The 18,174-nt window shown below is 50.1% G+C and overlaps 1 protein-coding gene across 1 annotated transcript in view; it reads right to left on the bottom strand.

The window, feature by feature from the left end:
• Nucleotides 1-704: 704 nt before the first annotated feature.
• The window catches only part of LOC133063480 (BOS complex subunit NOMO1), a 55,130-nt gene continuing 37,660 nt past the window's right edge, over nt 705-18,174 (bottom strand). The window contains exons 20-31 of the mRNA XM_061152903.1: nt 18,041-18,123; nt 17,053-17,212; nt 16,560-16,686; nt 14,931-15,044; nt 13,919-14,046; nt 12,868-13,009; nt 7,995-8,078; nt 6,716-6,826; nt 5,653-5,754; nt 4,069-4,188; nt 1,743-1,835; nt 705-1,277 (exon numbers count right to left, since the gene is read on the bottom strand). Of these exons, the coding sequence (XP_061008886.1) occupies nt 1,146-1,277; nt 1,743-1,835; nt 4,069-4,188; nt 5,653-5,754; nt 6,716-6,826; nt 7,995-8,078; nt 12,868-13,009; nt 13,919-14,046; nt 14,931-15,044; nt 16,560-16,686; nt 17,053-17,212; nt 18,041-18,123 (1,396 nt within the window). The 3' untranslated portion in view covers nt 705-1,145. The remainder of the gene's footprint in view (nt 1,278-1,742; nt 1,836-4,068; nt 4,189-5,652; nt 5,755-6,715; nt 6,827-7,994; nt 8,079-12,867; nt 13,010-13,918; nt 14,047-14,930; nt 15,045-16,559; nt 16,687-17,052; nt 17,213-18,040; nt 18,124-18,174) is intronic.

Genomic DNA, 18,174 nt, shown 5'->3' with positions numbered 1-18,174 from the left:
GTGGACGGGTCGTGAGCTCTGAGAGCAGGTGCCACGTGTCCATGTCCACGCATGCATTCATTCATTCGTTCCTTCTAAAGTGCCCACTCCACGTGGAACGCTAGGGATACAACAAGGAACAAAACAGCGGGGAGGGGGTTCGTCCTCATCCAGCTCCTGAAGTTTATACTGTTGTCTGTTCTGCTTGTCTCATAGCCCCGGTGCCTGTCAACACGTGGGGCTCAATAAGCGTTGGATGGCTGGATGTCCCTGCTTCCAATGTAACTTAATTACTTCCCGTAAGAAAGAAATTAATGGTGTTCAAATGCTGAGAATTCCTGTGGATCCCTTATGCAAACTGGCAGCCTTCAAGCTTCACACAGCTTACGTATGCATTTTGTTTCGCCAGAAGTTACAAACTGAATTTGTCGCTAACATTTAAAACTTGGAAGAGTTCACATAAAACTCAGTTTTTCCGGCTTCTCTAGAAAAGTGAACATGTGATCCCGCAGCACAGCAGGGGGCCTCTCGGGCTTCTTCAGACAAGGCAGGGCCCTTCACACCGTCACCCCCCACCACCTCTCCTGTTTTCCTACCACTGAGGCCAAAAGCCAGCTGCCACGTGTCATCTCGCCTTCACTCAGGACCCACGTGTCCCTCCAGACGGCTCAATCTTGACCCCAGAGTTAGGCCAGGGTCCTCCAAGGATTGCACCCGAGATGAGCTACAACACAAACAAGTGGGCCGTTTTATTGATTTTTTTTTACCGCATAACACACCCTCCTAGGAGTACACACAGGCTGTGCGGTTTCCAGCAGGGACCTCAGACACATAGGGACGTTAAGGGGAGGGTCAGTCCAACAGGAGCTTGATTTGGGAGTCAAGACCCCCACTGACTGGAATTCTTTTTGCAAATGAAGCTGGAAGACTCAGGATAACATTCACACACCACCAGCACAGCTTAAACACTTCTTTGACAAAAATAAAAATAATAAATTATCTTCGACTCAGAAAATCAATTGTGCTCTGCAGAGAGACAGGAGGGTCCCTTCACGGTGTCACATCGGGGCCGGGGAGGGGAGGCTGACGGGTGGCTGCGCCTGCGGAGCTGATGACAAGAGTCACACGCGTCCTCCACGCCAGTAGCCTGTCCCGAGGGACACTCCTCACGTCCGCCTTGTCTTCTGTTTCTTGGCTTGTCTCTTTGCGTCTTCCGGGCCGCTGTTGTCAGAGGCTGTCTGGCCAAGGGCTCGGACTCCCTGCAGGCGGCTTGTCAGCTGCAGCAGCAAGGGGATGAGCTGGGAAGAAAGAGGGTATGAGAGAGGGGGGTTCCAGAAGACATCTGTCCAGCGGGACATTGAAGTGCCCACCTCCGACCTGCCCCAGCACCCCTCCCCCCAGGCCCATCACCACCCGCTCTGTGCTCTCAGGCCAATTGAGCACAGGTCTTTGTACTAGAGAGGTCACCAGACACCTCATGGTTAAAGGCTAGGAGGGATACAAGAGGCTTCTAGCCTTGAAAGGAGGCCTTGGAGTTGGTCTTGATTTAAAGAGACCGGAGTTCTGTCCCTGGGTCAGGAAGATCCCCTGGGGAAGGAAATAGCAACCCACTCCAGTATTCTTGCCTGGAAAACCCCATGAACAGAGGAGCCTGGTGGGCTACAGTCCACAGGGTTGCAAGAGTCGGACTGGCCCTAGCTATGAAACCATTATCGTGAAGTGCGGTCACCTCTGTCCGCGGCCCTGAGGGTCGGGGCCCCTACCTTGTCGTGGTTGTAGCCGGCCAGCAGGACGAGCAGCGTCAGAGGCAGGGCGATGTACGATCCCTGGGCGATGTCCTGCTCCGGCAGCTTCCTCTGCGAACACCCAGAGCACCGTCACCCCGGACCAGCACCCCATCCACAGCCCAGGCCTGCCCGGCCTCCTCAAGACCCCGAGCACCCACGAGGCCCAGACGCTCAGTGCCCAAAGGAAGGAGCTGAAGCGACACAACTAAACCTCAAGTGAATCCTTTGCTGCACGAACTCCCCTCGTTTGCTCTCTGAAGCTTCCAGGAACAAGGGGCTCCTCACCCCCGGACCCTTCACTGTCCACACTGAGGAAGCAGAGAGCCGCGGGCGGCAGGGGACCCCTGCGGTTGAAACGTGTGAGGGTCTCATTTTGCTGAGCCCCAGCCGCACACAGGGACTCTCTCCTGTAAGGAGGCATCGAGAACCCACAGCTCCAGACTCGGGGACACAGTGGGCACCAAGTGAGTGCAGAGGTCACACGCAGGGAGGCGGCGAGGCAGTGCTGGGGACCCGGGGCCGTTCACCCCTCCTTCCAGGGGAGGCCAGGCTGTACCCCGGGTGGACCCTTCCTCGTTGCTGACTGCACAGCCCCGGGCAACTGTGCCACTCCGGGAAGGGCGACGTGCTGGAGGACGGCAGAGCCACGGAGAGGAGGAGCCCGACACCTAGGAGCTTCCACACGACCCCCGGAAAGTCAATGTAAGATAGAACCTTCCCTCCTGCTGAAGCCCCGAAGTGCTGGGTCTCTGTAATGGCAAACGAACCTACATGCCAACTAGCTCACTCCACCGCGACAATGGAAACAAATGAGTAACTTTCGGCTGATGATGAAGCAGGTTAACAGGCCACAGCGCTGATCTCAAGGAACAGCCCGGGGGCCTCTTTCGGGAGATTCGCACAGTCCACACTTCTCATCACACTGTGAAGGGACGGCCTGCCAGCTTCTCTCTCACGTTCCACAATGGGACAGGGGACCTTCCCAGAGGCTGCAACGTGACGATGTCCTCACTCTGACAGGTAACGGAACGTGTGGCCTGTGGTGCTTGTGTTTTCGGCATTTCTCAGTTTTCATTTCTAATATGATAGATATACATAAAACCCACACAAACCAAAGGTCCTTGAGATTCGCAACTAATTTAACAGTGTAAAGAGGTCCCAAGATCAGAGCATCTGAGGACACGCAGGAAGGAGAAAGACCATAGGGCCTCTGACCCGAGACAACAGCCGGAGCGAGACGCTCCCTTAATACACAGAAGAATAGCGGCAGGATCCCTGACTGCCTGCCCCCACATTTTTTGACTTGTCTTCGATCCCAAACCATTTTCCATCAAAGTAAATCCTTAAGAGCAAGCTGGAGTCAGTGAGGAGGCAGAGCAGCTATGAGGCGAAGCTTTGAGGACCGCGGTCCAGGCTCCAGGTCTCCCCGTGTGACCTTGGGCAGTCACGTTAAGACTCGGTTGACTGAACTATAAAATGGCGATGATACAGACAGCACCTACTGTGGGGAATGATGAGACGTGTGGAGTGGTTAGCAGTGTGTGAAATACTGGGTGACACGTAAAGAATGTGGTTGTCGGTACTGGCATTCAGCTCGGGATGCAGTGAAGCGCCCTGACGACCCTTGAAAGAGTATGATATTGAGCCACCCGGCAGGCGGCTGGGACGTGACGAACCTGGCTCTGCTGAGCACCCCCAGGTAAGTCGCTCAGCCTTTCTGAGCCACCAGAAGGATGGAAGAGTGGCACCTCCCCACGAAGGACTGGGATGAGGACCCACCAGGCCGTCCCTCCCCAGCACGTGGCTCTGCTCCCATGGCCTCAGAAGTGGGACCACACCCCTGGCAGCAGGTACCCCAGCAGGCGGCACCTCCATCCTGGGCTGCCCACGCGCTCCCTGGAGCCAGGAGGTGCCCTGCCGGACGTCCAGGCAGCAGCCCGAGTGCCCTCCGCGGAGGCACTGCTCCTCCCTGGGGATGCGTGCGCCTCCACACGGAGACAAACAGTTCCCGACGTGCTCGTCTGTCACTTCCTCAGTCTCTGCTGAGGTGAACGAGACAAGTGCTTCCTCCTGGGGTCAGAGGAGGAACCCTTCACTCAGGGTAAGATCGTGGAGGCCAAGTCACCGAGCTTGAGCCAGAAACCAGCAGAAGGGCCACGTCCAAGTTCAGGCTCCCCTAGGCACAAGCCTCCCGCCTTCTCCCACCAACTTCCCACACAGGATGGAGGTCTGAAAACCACTCAGTGGCACCTTGGAGCCACTTCACCCTCCACGCCCGGAAGCCCCCTTCCCTTCTCCTTACCGTAGGGTTGAAGACCAGGGTGATGTGTTTGTGGTAGCCCGCTGCCGTGAAGGACACCTGCGGCAGGACGAAGTCGTACTGGGACCTGGGCAGCGTGGAGTCCAGAAGTACCACGTAATTCTGTGCGCAAGGAGGGAGGAACTGTTTTTACAAAGGGCAGTTGGGGCAAAGTAAACGAAAACTAACTCCTAACGCATGACTGTGATGGAAAGGACTCCGTGTTTCCTTTAGAAACCCCCAAGTTTACACCTCCACGCCTAGGTCACTAACATGCACGTGGCGGCCTCGGTGGGCCAGTCCAGCAGGGTCAGCCGCGCAACGCTGCCGTCTCCAAACAGGCGCTCGGAGCCCGCGGCTCGTCTTTGTAAGTGTATCCAACCAGGGCAGCTACGTGGTCCTTAGAGAACCTGACTACAAAACACACAGTTCTCACGAATCGATTCTGATGAGTGAGACACACGGTTAAACTGAGGAAGACTTTTTTCATCCGAAACAAGGCTGACTTCCAAGGGACGATTCTTAATTGGCTCATTAGCTGGTGCGTTCTAAGAACGCAGCATGTCTGCAGAGGTTCTGGTCACAGGCCTGCATGCTAAGCCCCAGCCAGGGACCCAGAGCTGTGAGCACATTAGGCGTATGCTCTCAACCACTGACGAGATCGGGACTATTGCCCCGTTTCACAGATGGGGGTAGAGAGGCCTGAAGAAGGGAAGCGTGACGTGCCCAGGGTCACTCAGCTGGTCAGGTACCGAGCAGGCTGCGAGCCCCGGGGAGCCTGTGTCCACACTGCTGTGCTGCCGGAAGTGGCTCGATTACTAAAGGCGCCTGGAGCAGTGGGGCGGAGGCCCCAGACTCTGTCACAACCTGCTGTGTTATTTCACGGCCACTTCACACCGAGAAAGGCCAGAGGATCGTCCCTGTGGCAGGAAGCCAGGGGAGGAACCACACAGGCTCACCACTCATGCTCTCAGGCCAAGTCCCCAAAAGGAACCAAGTTCTCTGCAAAGTTTGCTGCCACTGCGATAGCCACAATAGCTGGCTCTGTGCACTTAGAGCTGATGGCAAACATCCCATCATCAGTAAGTGATGATGGCCTTGGTTAAATAGATTATGGTATTTTCTCTATCACGGTCTCCTGTGCAGTCATTAAATATCATGCATGAGAAAGTATGGGTGATGAAGTCTTCACTGAAAAGCACAGATTACAAGAAAATGTACAAAGCAGTCCCAGCTTTGTATTACTAAAACAAATACATGTGTGTTTTTATATTTATACACACATGCACACGCGTCAAAAAAAGGGCAAAAGGAAACCTATCGACATGTTAACAGCGGTTGCTTCCGGATGATGGGATTATGTCTGATTTCCATCCCCTTCCCCGATCTCCTGCCATGATGAATGTGTATTATTTTTATAACAGAAAAAGAGCTAATTCTGGAAACAAAAAATCCCTAGAGAGCCCCACCTCCTCTGATTCAACTGTGTCAGCAAGCTGGCATGAGGGGGAAATGGGGAAACTGAGTTCCTTCAGCAGAAAAGGGGAATCATTCCAGCAAAGACAGCGCAGAGTGGAGCGGGCTCACCTGGCCATCCCTGAGCAGGGGCGGGAAGTGGAAGAAGAGGGACTGGCCCAGGGACACCGTCTGGATCGGGTTGTCGAGGTTGTCGCTTTTGTAAAGCTTCACCTGGAGAGCAGAGACAAAGCAGGGAGTGCTTTTCAAACTCCAACGTGATAAACACCACATTTTCGACACCTTGTGATGGCTTATCTCTTGGAGGAGAGGAACTCTGGAAACACAGATCTTTGAAAGGGCAACCATCCTCCCCCAACGGGCCGTTCCTAACGCATCTGAGGCACCAGTGATGTGACAGTTGTCACAATGTTAAAATTTTAAACTTTAAGATTCTGACAACTTACGTTAATGCTCAAAATAGTAAAAACCTGTTAGTGTAGTGGTAACATTAAAGAGAACAGCTTCTAACATATCTGTAACATGCTAGGCGTGGGACAGGCACTTCACATACATCGTCACCAACCCTGACTCCCAAACGGGCATCACTGTTGTCGCCATGGAGACCCAGAGAGCCTGGTCACCTAATGTCATCACCGCCAGCCTTGTTCACTTGGCGTGCCCCCCACCATGTACCGTCACCTCAACCCCACAGCTGTTCCTTAAACTCTAAACACATTCCCATTTTGCACCAGGTTCCCGGCTGCTTCCAGAAGCACTTTAGTGTTCTGTTGGTGGCCTTTCTTTCTCTCCAGCCCAGGTTCGCTGCCTGTTCCCACCACCGCCTGACTCTGAGCTCACTGCCTGCCACCCACACCTTGCAGAGAATTTAGAAAGTGACCAGGTGCTTTGCCCTAAAACCATCTCTCTGCTTTAGACCCCAGATCACACTGAGGTTTCTACTGTGATGCTTTTAAAGATACACAAGGCTGGCAAAACTGTCATCTGAAACCAGACCGTGTTTTTCTCCAGCAATCAGCAGTCATTCCACCAGATACATGCTGGAACTGAAGATTCTTACTCTCAACCTCAATCCTCAGCTAAAGCAAGCACTAGACAGGCCTGGATACCCTGCTCCCTCTTGTCTCGAAGCCAGAGAGAACAGACCACGTTAACCATCAACAGCTGGCCTTACCCATAATGTAGGAAGATACTCAGAGGAAGTGATCACATTTCCACTTAAGTCGAATTGATTTATCTGCCGGAAAACTATGATGTTCACATCATCGATGTCATTATTCCCGACCTGGGAAGAGAGAAAGCAAGCTGGGGCCAAGGAAGCTGGAAGAGGAGGGCCTCTGCTCCGGCAGGTGACGTCCCCGGAGCTCTATTTCCCAGCGACTTCCCTTCGCATTCAGGGAGCAAAGCTTGCTATTGGAGCAGCCTGAGTCTAAGGTCCCAAATTGAGAGGAGACAGGCGACACCTGGCCATGGACATGCTGTTTGACAAACACAGTACTTTTTTCTTTAAGTTTTAATAACTTATCAATATTTTCAAAAAGAAATTTCATACTAAAAGAGCTAGATTTCCCAGCACCTCTTGAAAAAAGACAAGGATGTTCTTGCCTGGCAGGAATTGGCAGGAGTCAAGCCCCAGCTCCCCCATACCCCCTGGGAGGGGCATGTGCCATTAGTCACCTTTTCATCTGTGGGGCCGTAGTCCACACGACTGCCTGGGATCGTGATCTGAATCCCCAGTGGCAGAAAAATATAAAATAAGATGCAGCCATCACAACCACTTAAAATGCCAAATGCCATAAAGACATCAAGAAAACTCACTGTCTAGGGCAAAAATCCTGAATGACCCACCAGCCTCTGGACCCATCGTAATTTTTATCCCTAATGCCACCTAATAAAGCCACCAAAGGCTTCTTGTCTGGCCCCAAATCCTTTGGTCTAGCAAATGAGACTTATTCCATGGGAAAAACCTTCACTGCAAATGATGCCAGGGACACTTCCTGTGACCTGGAGGGCTGCCTCTTTAGGGATCAGTTAGCTGAGTTATGAGATTAAAGATCAAGACTCTGGGGAAAAACAAGGTCACCTGAAGATAAGAAACGTCAGTGGCCCTGTCACTGATGAAGCCCATGTTCCCTTTATTACCCTCCCTTGATCTAAAATGCTACTTAGGCCTTAAGATCCTCAACTTGTAGAATAATGATCAGAGCTAGCAGGGGAAGTAGGGAAACAAGAGCTCAGATTTCTGCTCTGGATGCAAGACAGCGCTGCTATTCATTAAAAGCCCACAGAAGACGCTGCCTGTAAAGATGACACTATTCTGAGAGGACCCTTAATTAGGATGTAAAGTCCCCCCCCCACCCCAGATGAAAGGCAGCCAGCCAGAGGAACGCTAAAGGATTTTTGATCAGAAATGCAATCATGCAGTGATTCTGCTAAAGAATTCCATGTCTTACCACAATGACCCGGTGGTGGGGGAGGGCTCGTTCGATGTGGTCGTTGCCTTCTGCCTTGAGCTGAACGTGGTACACACAGCCCGGCTGCAAACAAATGCAGGAGTCATTTATCTGAAAAAGGGCTTGTCACATGAGACCTAGTTGGAGCCTGCTCTGCCTGCAGGCCCCCATCGGGTGGACGAGTTTCTGTCCCACCTTGGTTCCCAGGCCTATCACCCTTCTTAACAGTGCCTTGAAAAAGCACCCTGATGTAGAAACCTTTTTCTGAAGTTTTACAATTCCTTCAAACTGTATTCGGCTTCTTCTACCCAAGGAAAATTAAATGTGGTTTCTGATTTCAAAATTCCAAATAAGATAAGCTTATTCTTGTTTAATAAATAAGATAAAATTATTCTTTTTTGCTGTCCCTCCCTCCCCTCCACCTGTATGTGTTCGGGTCCTTTAATGGACCGAAACCTTGTGGTACGGAGTCGACGATAAGAAAGTAAAAGAGAGAAAGAGAGAGAGACAGAAAAAAAGACCCGGGGACCTAAGCTCTGATGGAGCAAAGGTGCTTTAATGATTTCTCTATGAGTATATATAGGCTGTGGTACAAGAAACTTCTTTTGGGAATGATAGATATCAGAAAACCAAACGTACAGCAACCGTTACCAAGGGAACAAGGGGTGATGTTAGTCACAAGGTCAGGACACAATCCATATCTCAAGAAAGGGGAACGAGACTAAGCAGTTTTGTCCTAAAGAGAATGTTTACTAAAGGAGACCCAAGCCTGCCTCACACAATGACCTCAGTCCCTGGGAGCAGCGTGCTGTTCCGCTTGAAGAGGGACAAAGAACTCATGAGAGACAGCACGTAGGAATCCTCCCGTCAAACATTCCCTGACAGTATGTATGTACTGAGTAGTGTCTGGAATGGCACTCCCAAAGGGGTATTATTTCTTGGAAGTGGGATTTGAGATTTTTCCTTTTTTACAACAGATTTCTTCTTTATACATTTTATTCTATTCCTCAAATGTATAGGGACATGTGATGTTTACCCAAACAAAATTCACTATTCTAAAAAACTTTTTTTTTGTTGACATTGCACACATGAAGGATATACATTATTTACTCAGATCATTTTTTAGCAGACCGCTGTAAAGCATTTTGTTCTAAGCCAGTACATTATGACAGTTTCCAACAGAGGAAAGTAAACTGCCTCAAAGGGCTTCCCTGGTGGCTCAGTGGTAAAGAATCCGCCTGACAATGCAGGAGACATGGATTCGATCCCTGGGTAGGGAAGATGTCCTGAAGAAGGAAATGACAACCAACTCCAGTATTCTTTCCTGGGAAATCCCATGGACAAGAGAGCCTGGCCGGCTACAGTCCATGGGGTCACAAAAGAGTAGGATATAATTCAATGACTAAACAACAAGCAACAACAACAAACTGCCTTCAAGAAATAAAGTTTTTTGTTTGTTTTATATACTGCAGGGTGGGCTAGTGACAACTCTGACGGAGAAAGATATATGAGTTCAAAGGGAAATTTCTCAGAAGGTTGCATATCAGATAAAACTCAGCTTTACGAAAGGCTTTAATAGTCTAAATGAAACCACCATTTGTCAACTTCTGAACTTTTTTTTCTTACACATTTATTAAAAGAAAAGATCTTCATCTTTCCCCAAAAGATGAGGATCACTGACACTAGCAGGGTTTAAGAACTTCTAAAATAACCAACTTCTGATCACCAACTGCACACCAAATCTGATGATGCATGAATGAACATCTAGAGCCGGGGGCCGAGTTCAAAGGTGACTGTGTGTATCCAAGAGGGGACAACCCTGAGACTGTAACTGCTGATTTGCACATTAGCGAGGACAACACGTCACGGTTTCCTATAATCACATGCACTGTGACCTTCTCTGTGTGTGAGCAGAGCAGAAACTTAAACAACATTCCCTCTATATTAACCATGAGTCCATCCAGGGGGAGTGTAAGGGTGATCTCCTTCTTCCCTTTTCAAAATTTTGTCCTTTTCAGTATATTACTTTGAACTATCTTATAATGAGCACACAGAACATTAACACAGACAGTAAAGCTATTATTTTTTTAAAAACTGAGAAAACTCAAATTTATGACCACCAATAGGCGAATTAATTCACTTTATAGCTCAGTGAGGACTGGCAGCACTGGGTTTGTTCAAAACAGCTATTAGCAACAGCTATTTGCACCTCAGAAAACGGTAGCAAGGTGCGAAAAAAAGGAGAGACGGCCCCGCTGGAGACGGGGACCGCGGGCACTGCCCCCTCACTCCCATGCCCAGCAGGCCAGGAGCCCACCCCAACCACCCAGCTCCTCGCTCCTGGCCGCTGGCTCAGCGGTTCACCTTCAGCCTCTGGCAGCAAGATTCAGGCAGCTTCTCACCCAAATGCCTCACCAAATACACTGCCCAGAAAGATCAACTGCAGAAATGCATTCTCCTAGAGGGCAAAATCCTGAGGAAATCTTCAACCAGGGCTCTCTAGCCTGGTGTCCCCTAGGAGCCTGACAAACGCAAGCCCAAACCTTTGATGAGAGCCATCTTAAAGCCTATTCATTCCTCCAGCATCTGAGGCCGGGCACGTGGAAGGCCTGGCAGGTGTGGCTGCCACAAGGGGGCAACTCCACGCAGCATTGAAAGCGCTAATGAACTAACACCTATTACAAGGAGGAGGAGGGTGTGAGGGAGCGTTAATTAAAACATGAATCTATCAAGGTGGAGAAGGAAACTATATTTGGTTTAGTTAAATAAAATGTGTTAAGTTGGTGAGTTTAGAAACACATGTCTGGCACATATACACTCCATGTGTAAGACGGGTCGCTAATGGGAAACGGCTGTATGGGGCAGGGACCTCAGTTCAGGGCTCTGCGATGACCTAGAGGGGCGGGATGGGGGCTCAAGAGGGAGGAGGGGACATATGTATACATAGAGCTGATTCACGCTGTTGTAGAGCAGAAACTAACACAACATTGTAATGCACCTATACCCCAATTTTAAAAAAAGAAAAATATGTACAGGCCAGTAAGACTCCAAGGGGGAATCACCACGGTGATGCAGAATCTGAATTCTTGCAACCGTAAGAGGGAGATGAGCCAGGAACACTGGGTCCACGCAAGAGGAAGGCAGACCGAGGGGCACACATGCCCCCCCAGGCCTACCTTCTGCTGTGACTCGGACTGAGGAAAGCTGCCCACAATCACCCAAGCTGGCGGTTCTGGTGAGGACCACCTCGGGAAAGGAGTGGTCCGTCCTCGCTTCTAACCACCTGCAGAGTCAGTGCGCCAGGCACCGCTCCGTGTGTATTAATTAGCTCACTTCATACTGACAGCCAACCTGTAAGGCAGCCGTGATCCTCATCCCCGCTTTACAGATGATGAAATGGACACAGAAGGCATGGGACACCTGCCTGAACTCACACAGCTAAGAAATGACAGAGGCAGGGTTCAAACCCAGGCAGGAAGGCCACTAAGGACGCAGTGTCAAAGTCTGCATCTGCAAGGACACATGCGACAGAGACCTGGATCTAAGGACTCGTCACCTCTCCTGGGGTCCTGGCTGCAGTCGGCCTGGGGGCGGGGGACATCCACATGGCCACTCCAACCTGTTCTCTCTGGAACCGCTGCCACGGAAGGGAAGCAGGCATGGGTGACAGGAGAGCGCCCTGGGGCCCTGGGAACATGTCCCGATGGCAGCGTGACAGCACACTCCACGTCCAAGGCTATTCCTCCAGCATCTGAGGCCTTTTCCATGGAAAGGGTCGGTGGCCACAAGGGGGCCACACACACTGCAAGTGCTAATGAATTAACATCAGTGCTCCCTGGAGTGGGCAGGGCCTCACTGAGAACAGAGGAGGTGGAGAAGGCAGCATCGCAGTAAGGCTGACCGGACCCCAAAGAAGCCCACCCAGCTGGCCCATGAGAACAGACATTCTCCAGTCCTCAGCACGGCCCCAGGAGACACCCCCAAGCCTGCCTTCCTCCTTTGGCTTGAACGCTCCTCGCTCACCCAGCAACCTCCTGCCCTGACTTTCCAGTATCAGTGAGTGGGGACGCCTGGACACAGGACATGGTCTTCTTAACTTTGGGAAAGGACAGCATTGTCCCAGTAAAGTGTTAGTTGCTCAGCTCTGTCCAACTCTTTGTGACCCCATGGTTGCATGGCTCCTATCTGTCCATGGAATTTTCCAGGCACGAATACTGGAGTCAGTAGCCATTCCCTTCTCCAGGGGATCTTCCTGACCCAGGGATCAAACCCCAGTCTCCAACATTGTGGACAGATTCTTTACTATCTGAGCTACCAGGGAAGCCCCTATTTTTTTAAAATTAGTGGTTAATACCTAAAAATCAGGAGTTTGTCACGTGGAAATGTGAATTTCTGACTTCTCTTTTACAAACTCTCATCATCTGGCAACCCTGAGTTGTCTTCCCACATGGCTACGAAGAGCTGGTGCTGCGTGGCGGTTGCCCCTTCTCGTGGGCCACGACCTGTCCACGGTCCACAGTCTACACTGCTCCCGACAGACACCCAGTCCACTCCAACCTTTCACACTTGTCTTCGAGCCCCACAGGTATCTGATTTGAGAGGCTGGCCTAAGCTAGACCACCTGTTCTAGGCAAAAGATGCACCAAACCCATGGTTTTCTACCTGTATTTTGCCATAAAACCGCAACCCAGTATGTCAGCTACATAAGCGTTGAGTATGTCAGTTAAGATAGGGATTGAGAAGTTTGAGAGCCCTATGCCCCCTCCCAACCCTCTTGCCCTCATTCCTAGCTGTCTCGGGGGCACCACTGAACCCAGACACCTCTGAACGCAGTATGAAAAACTCCACTAACGAAACACATCCAAAGGCTCACCAGCAATCCACGTAACCTGAACTTCCCTTCCTCGTCCGTCACGGTGTCTTCTCCATAAATACTGCAGTCGCTCTGGCCCACGGCTTCCACGGCAACACCCTGTTCTGGTTCTCCGTTTAAGGAAGAAACTGTACCATAGCAACTAGAGAGACCAGAGAAGAAACAGAACACGGCATTCTCAGGGCTTTCTGATGCACACACAAGATTCCAGGGACAGTGTCCGGCATTTACTAACAATTTACAGTGCAAAATAGCTCAGTGGAGGACTGTACCCCAAATGACCCAGACAACTTACTTCTAGCTGTGTCTCCTGCAAGTTGAGCCTTCCTGTCAGAGGGCTCAGGCCATTCCTATCATCAATTTCTCTTCTCACACATTTTAAGTGATGCTCCAGAAAAATCATAATTTAAAAAGGCTAAACTTTCTTTCATTCTGCTTTATTGTATTTTTTGTTAAACTTTATTTTAAATAATGAAGCATCCAATAAAATGAAAATAAATCACTTCCCCTTTCATTCTATTTTTATATTCAATTGAAAATGGTCCATTTTTCTAAACCTGTTCCTTCTGATTAATCAACCTTGAAGTGTTTCTATACATATGTGTGTGTCTATAATTACAAATACTTATGTGAATAAACCATCTCTGGATGTACTCAGAAACGCTGGAACACCTAGGTGGCTGGGAGGCCAGGACAGAAGGGAAACTCCACACTGAATATCTCCTTTTCAACATTTCCAAGTTTTGCTCAAGTGAATGCATTTCCTCCTTTCCAAAATCTAACTCATGTTTCAAACGTTTTAAAAAAATAAAAACTTTTAGGAACTCAGTAGGTTCTCACAGGCCAATTTCAGAAGAGGAGCTTTGTGACTAAATCATTCATGGGAGATATTAGCAGAAAAGGGTGGCAGTCAGAAACCTGTGGACTCATGTCTCATGGCTCTTGTCTTCCAAACAGAATCAACCTGAAGACTGGGATGGGTTCCGAGAGAAAAGAGTGTATGAGTGATCCCACGGCCCAGCCCGGGGGAGACAGGAGAGGGGCGGCCCACCTGTAGGCCGTGCGGTAGCCCGTGATGGTGATCTTCAGGTTCTGCCCCTCTTGCACCTCAATCATCTGCGAGGACGGCTCAAACCGGAATTCCTTCATCATGGGCTTGAAGTAGTACTGGCCAGGGCTCTGCCAAGACACACACACGAGCTGAGCCTCTGCTGCAAGTCGAGGGGTGGCATTAGAGGGAGCAGCTCAAGTCATACAGGAATGAGGCCGGAATGAGGCCCCAAGAGCCCCAGGGCTTCCCAGACACATAGAGATGGTAACTAACTCTACAGTAAATCATTACAGTGACACCAATTGTCATTCTAACAGCAGCTGTTATTACTGCGCGCCTATAGTACCTCTGCAAGGTAGAAATCATACTTGAATTTTATGAATGAAGCAACTGAAGCTCAGCGAGGTCAAGTAACTAGCCTGAGACAACACAGCAAGTAAGTAGCAGAGGGAAGATTCAAAGGTGGGCGTGCTTCACGTCCCAATCTGGGATCTTTCGGCTGCACCTCACCGCCTGATGGCGACATCCCGGGAATGGTCACTTTATTCCCAGGGTTGACAAGATGACCAACTGATGCGTCCACCATTCAGGGCCTCAGACTACATCCTCAGTGGAAAATGGGTGCTGTCCACCCACCACAGGGAGCGTGCTTTGCAGAAGAAACACAAGCTCACCCCCTGAACAAGACTTGGCATTATAAACAATGAGATCCTGTGGTAAAACAAAGGGACACCTAAGACAGGAGCTGCTGGGGCCAGGGTAATTAATTACATTGTCTCAGTGACAAGTGGGTGACCAGAAAACAAGACGTCTGTGCAGAAGGGAACATGCATCAGCAGCATTAGGTTCTAGTGAGAGCCATCCTTAGTTACAGCTGGTCCCCGAAGAAACGGGAGGCAGTCCACAAAGGTTTTCTGTTCTCACGCTGTCAAGTAATATACAAGGCCCGGCCGCCACGTCCTCGCGCGCTCGCGGGGCAGCCGGGCAGGCGGTGCAGTAGTGGGCACCTTACCAGGTTTGAGAAGGTCAGGATACCGTTGTCCTGAGTCAGGAGGTTGGAACGGAACACACCACCGCTGAGGGATAAGAGGACCCCAGGGAGGGGCTGGTCGTCTTCGGCTTTTATCTGGGGGTGAGAAAGGAACCCCAGAGCAGGGTTAACTCACACAAACCGCGAAGGTGTCAAGAAGTCATTCTCAGCGGCTAGTTTTTCTTTTATTGTCATTCTCTGGGGCCCGCGGGGGAGGTCAGAAGGCCTCCTCTCCTCCCCCAGGGTAACCAGCATAAACAGTCTGCTGTGCAGCCTTCCAGAACTCTCTGTGCCCACACAAATCTACTGCTGATGGATTTCATAAGTGACTAGGTAGGGGTAGGGTGGAGGAGGGCCCCTGAACCGTTCGGTCCTATAACTATCGCTTTCTCTGGCCTCAGCTGTTCTCCCCGCTGCCTTCGTCCACCAGTCCCCACCAATCAGCCTGTTTCGGAGGAGCTGCATCTCCTTCCAAAGCAGAGGCTGGCAAACCACGGCACACGGGCCAGTCTCTGAGCTTTGTGATGGAAAAGAAGGGACGAAGTGAAAGTCCCCAAGCGTGTGCATCTTTGCACAATTAAGTTTTTCTTTTTCCAAACAGTCAATTCCTAGGAGTAGAAATGACTTCGAGGATGTGTGTACTTGAAATCCAGAAAGAAACCCCTGAACTGAACTCCAGGGTGGCTGTAAAGATTTCCAGCTCCTAAATTACCTATGCATGGGAAAACACAAGCTTGCCAAAAAAATGGATGTTGTCTTCATTATTACAACTATAACCTCAAACCCAGTATTTTGATGGTAACTTCCTTTGCGTTTGCCCAGTCACTATCAAAGTCAAGTGTTTCCTGTGTGTTTATGAGTGACCTGGATGACTTCTGTGAATGGCCTTTCATGTCCTTGATTCGCCTTTTCTCTGTTGGCTTGTCTTTTTCTTATTGGTTTTAGGAGACCTTGTAAACTGGGGTTGTTATTTATGGAACAGATATTTCTCTTCAGTTGGACTATCTTTCCATTTGTTTTAAAAGGCATTCTGCAATGCAGAATTTTAATTTATTAGGTGATGGGATGTTTCTCCTCTTTTGGCCTCGATGTTGACAACATTCATCCTCAAGGGTCTCCAGACTCACTCTGGCCATCACACAGCATGCTTCTTCCCAAGAAGGAGGGAGGGAAGAGAGAAAGACATCAACTCCACTCTAGGAACATTCTGTGTCCTTTGACAGAGAACAGAGTCAAGGATGAAAGCTTAAGATGCTTCCCAGAAGGTATGCACACAAGCCGAAGTCAACAGATCTCCGAAATTACAAGTGAAAGAAGGCAGAGTAAAAAGAGTACGGCCTGAATAATTCCATTATATAAAATTCTAAGAACTGCAAACTGATCTACAGTGACAGAAGGCAGGTCAGAGAGGTGGGGAGGGCCAGGAGAGAGGGGCTACCGAGGGTGTGGGGAAATTTTGAGGGGTGACAGATGTGCCCACTGTTTTGACTGTGGTGGTATTTTCACGGCTGCTGTCATGTGTCCAAACTGTCATATTATGCACTTTCCGTGCAGTTTATTGTATGGTTGTTATACTCCATAAAACTGCTTTTTAAAAGCACATGGTGTTACCTCAAAGCTCACGCCTGCCAAGGCATAAGCCTTAAAGTCGCCTATGGTTCCTTCCACTGCAGTCAAAACATAGCCCTCCTTCTGCGAGGACACGGTGTACTCCAGGTCACTGTGCAAGGGCCCAACACTGAATAAAAGAAAGAAACGCTGGTGATGCCTTGCTCCAAATCCTAGAGGAAGCATCACCTGCCCCAGGAAATCTGGCTCCCCAGCTTCTTTCCTGGGCTTCCCGACTGAAAATGTGGAAGTGTTAGTTGCTCAGCTGTGTTCCGACTCTTTGCGACCCCATCAACTGTAGCCCGCCAGGCTCCTTTGGTCATGGGATTCTCCAGGCAAGAGTGGGTTGCCGTGCCCTCCTCCAGCGGATCTTCCCAACCCAGGGATCGAACCCAGGTCTCCTGTATTGCAGGTGGATTCTTTATGGTCTGAGCTACGGACTCAGCATGGGCTCCCCGACTGGTCCCAACCAACTGGTTCTTGGTCACCGGCTTACCTATAGGCACCTTTGTCGTCGGTAAAGACAGTGATCAGGGGTGAACTTGCCCCCTTTTCACTGATGACGATCTCGACTCCTTCCAACTCTGGGTGGATCTGGCCTTCTAGAAACAAGCCTGCTTTCCCTTGAATCTCGATCAGCTTCCCTGGGCAGCTTTCTACACAGGAAAGAGACAAACAGAGGAAGAGAGTGGGGCTTCCCATTAAAGAAGGGCTTAAAACTGAGATATCCGAACCTAACTCCAGTGAGGCTTTTGACTATCTCAGAATCCTCAGTAACTACAAGTGGTCCAAGCCTCTCAACATTTATGAACGGCCCTGTTAAACTGTCAGGAATGTTAGCAGGAAGAGCCAACAAAGCTGGCTTTCCCCAGCTCCTGTTCCTCAGCCCTCACTGACCACAAGTGAGGACAGAAGCCAGTACCACAGGTCAGAGCCTGTGCGGCCAGACCTCAGAGGACCCAGCCTGGAAGGCGGCCCCAGACAGGCCGCCCGCTGGACAGCCATGCCCTTCAACACTCTCCTTCCAAACACACAAATGGTCAGGGTTTACTGAACCCGCGATGCTGGCAAAAGCTGCCTAAACATTCCATCAGCTCCTGGTTATCTCATCCCCAAAAGACCCTTCCATCACCCCAGCCCAAAACAAACATCACGAACAGTTCAGATACATGAAGACATTTCAGAGGTTTCGACAACGGATGCTGTTGCTTTTCATCTGCCTTCTGGTGTCAACCTGATAACATCAAGGAAAAGCAAGTCCTTTTCCAAAAGGATCCCCAATTCTAACAGTGAGAGTTATGTTTACTGATTTAGACCTCTCACTCATTCACTCACTCATCAAATAGTAACATCTATGCGCCAACGGGGACTGACGATGCCTTACGAAGATGGCTTCACTATAAAACAGCACAGAACACAATCCTAAAGGCAGGGAAAAGAACAGTTGTGAAGGTGTGTCGTCAGCTAGCTGAGCTGACATTTACCTCCACTGATGGTGGCTTCCATGGAAGGAGGATAAAAGAGCAGCTCTTTAGATGAAGGAGTGACAGTGATTTTCTCTCCGGACCTAAAATAATGAAGACACTTCAATGTGGCTGGCCTGTCCCCCCAGAAGGAA

Source organism: Dama dama, chromosome 10 (assembly GCF_033118175.1).
Source record: "Dama dama isolate Ldn47 chromosome 10, ASM3311817v1, whole genome shotgun sequence".
In the NCBI taxonomy this organism is placed as follows: Eukaryota; Metazoa; Chordata; class Mammalia; order Artiodactyla; family Cervidae; genus Dama; species Dama dama.
This window is presented reverse-complemented; position numbering and strand designations above follow the sequence as displayed.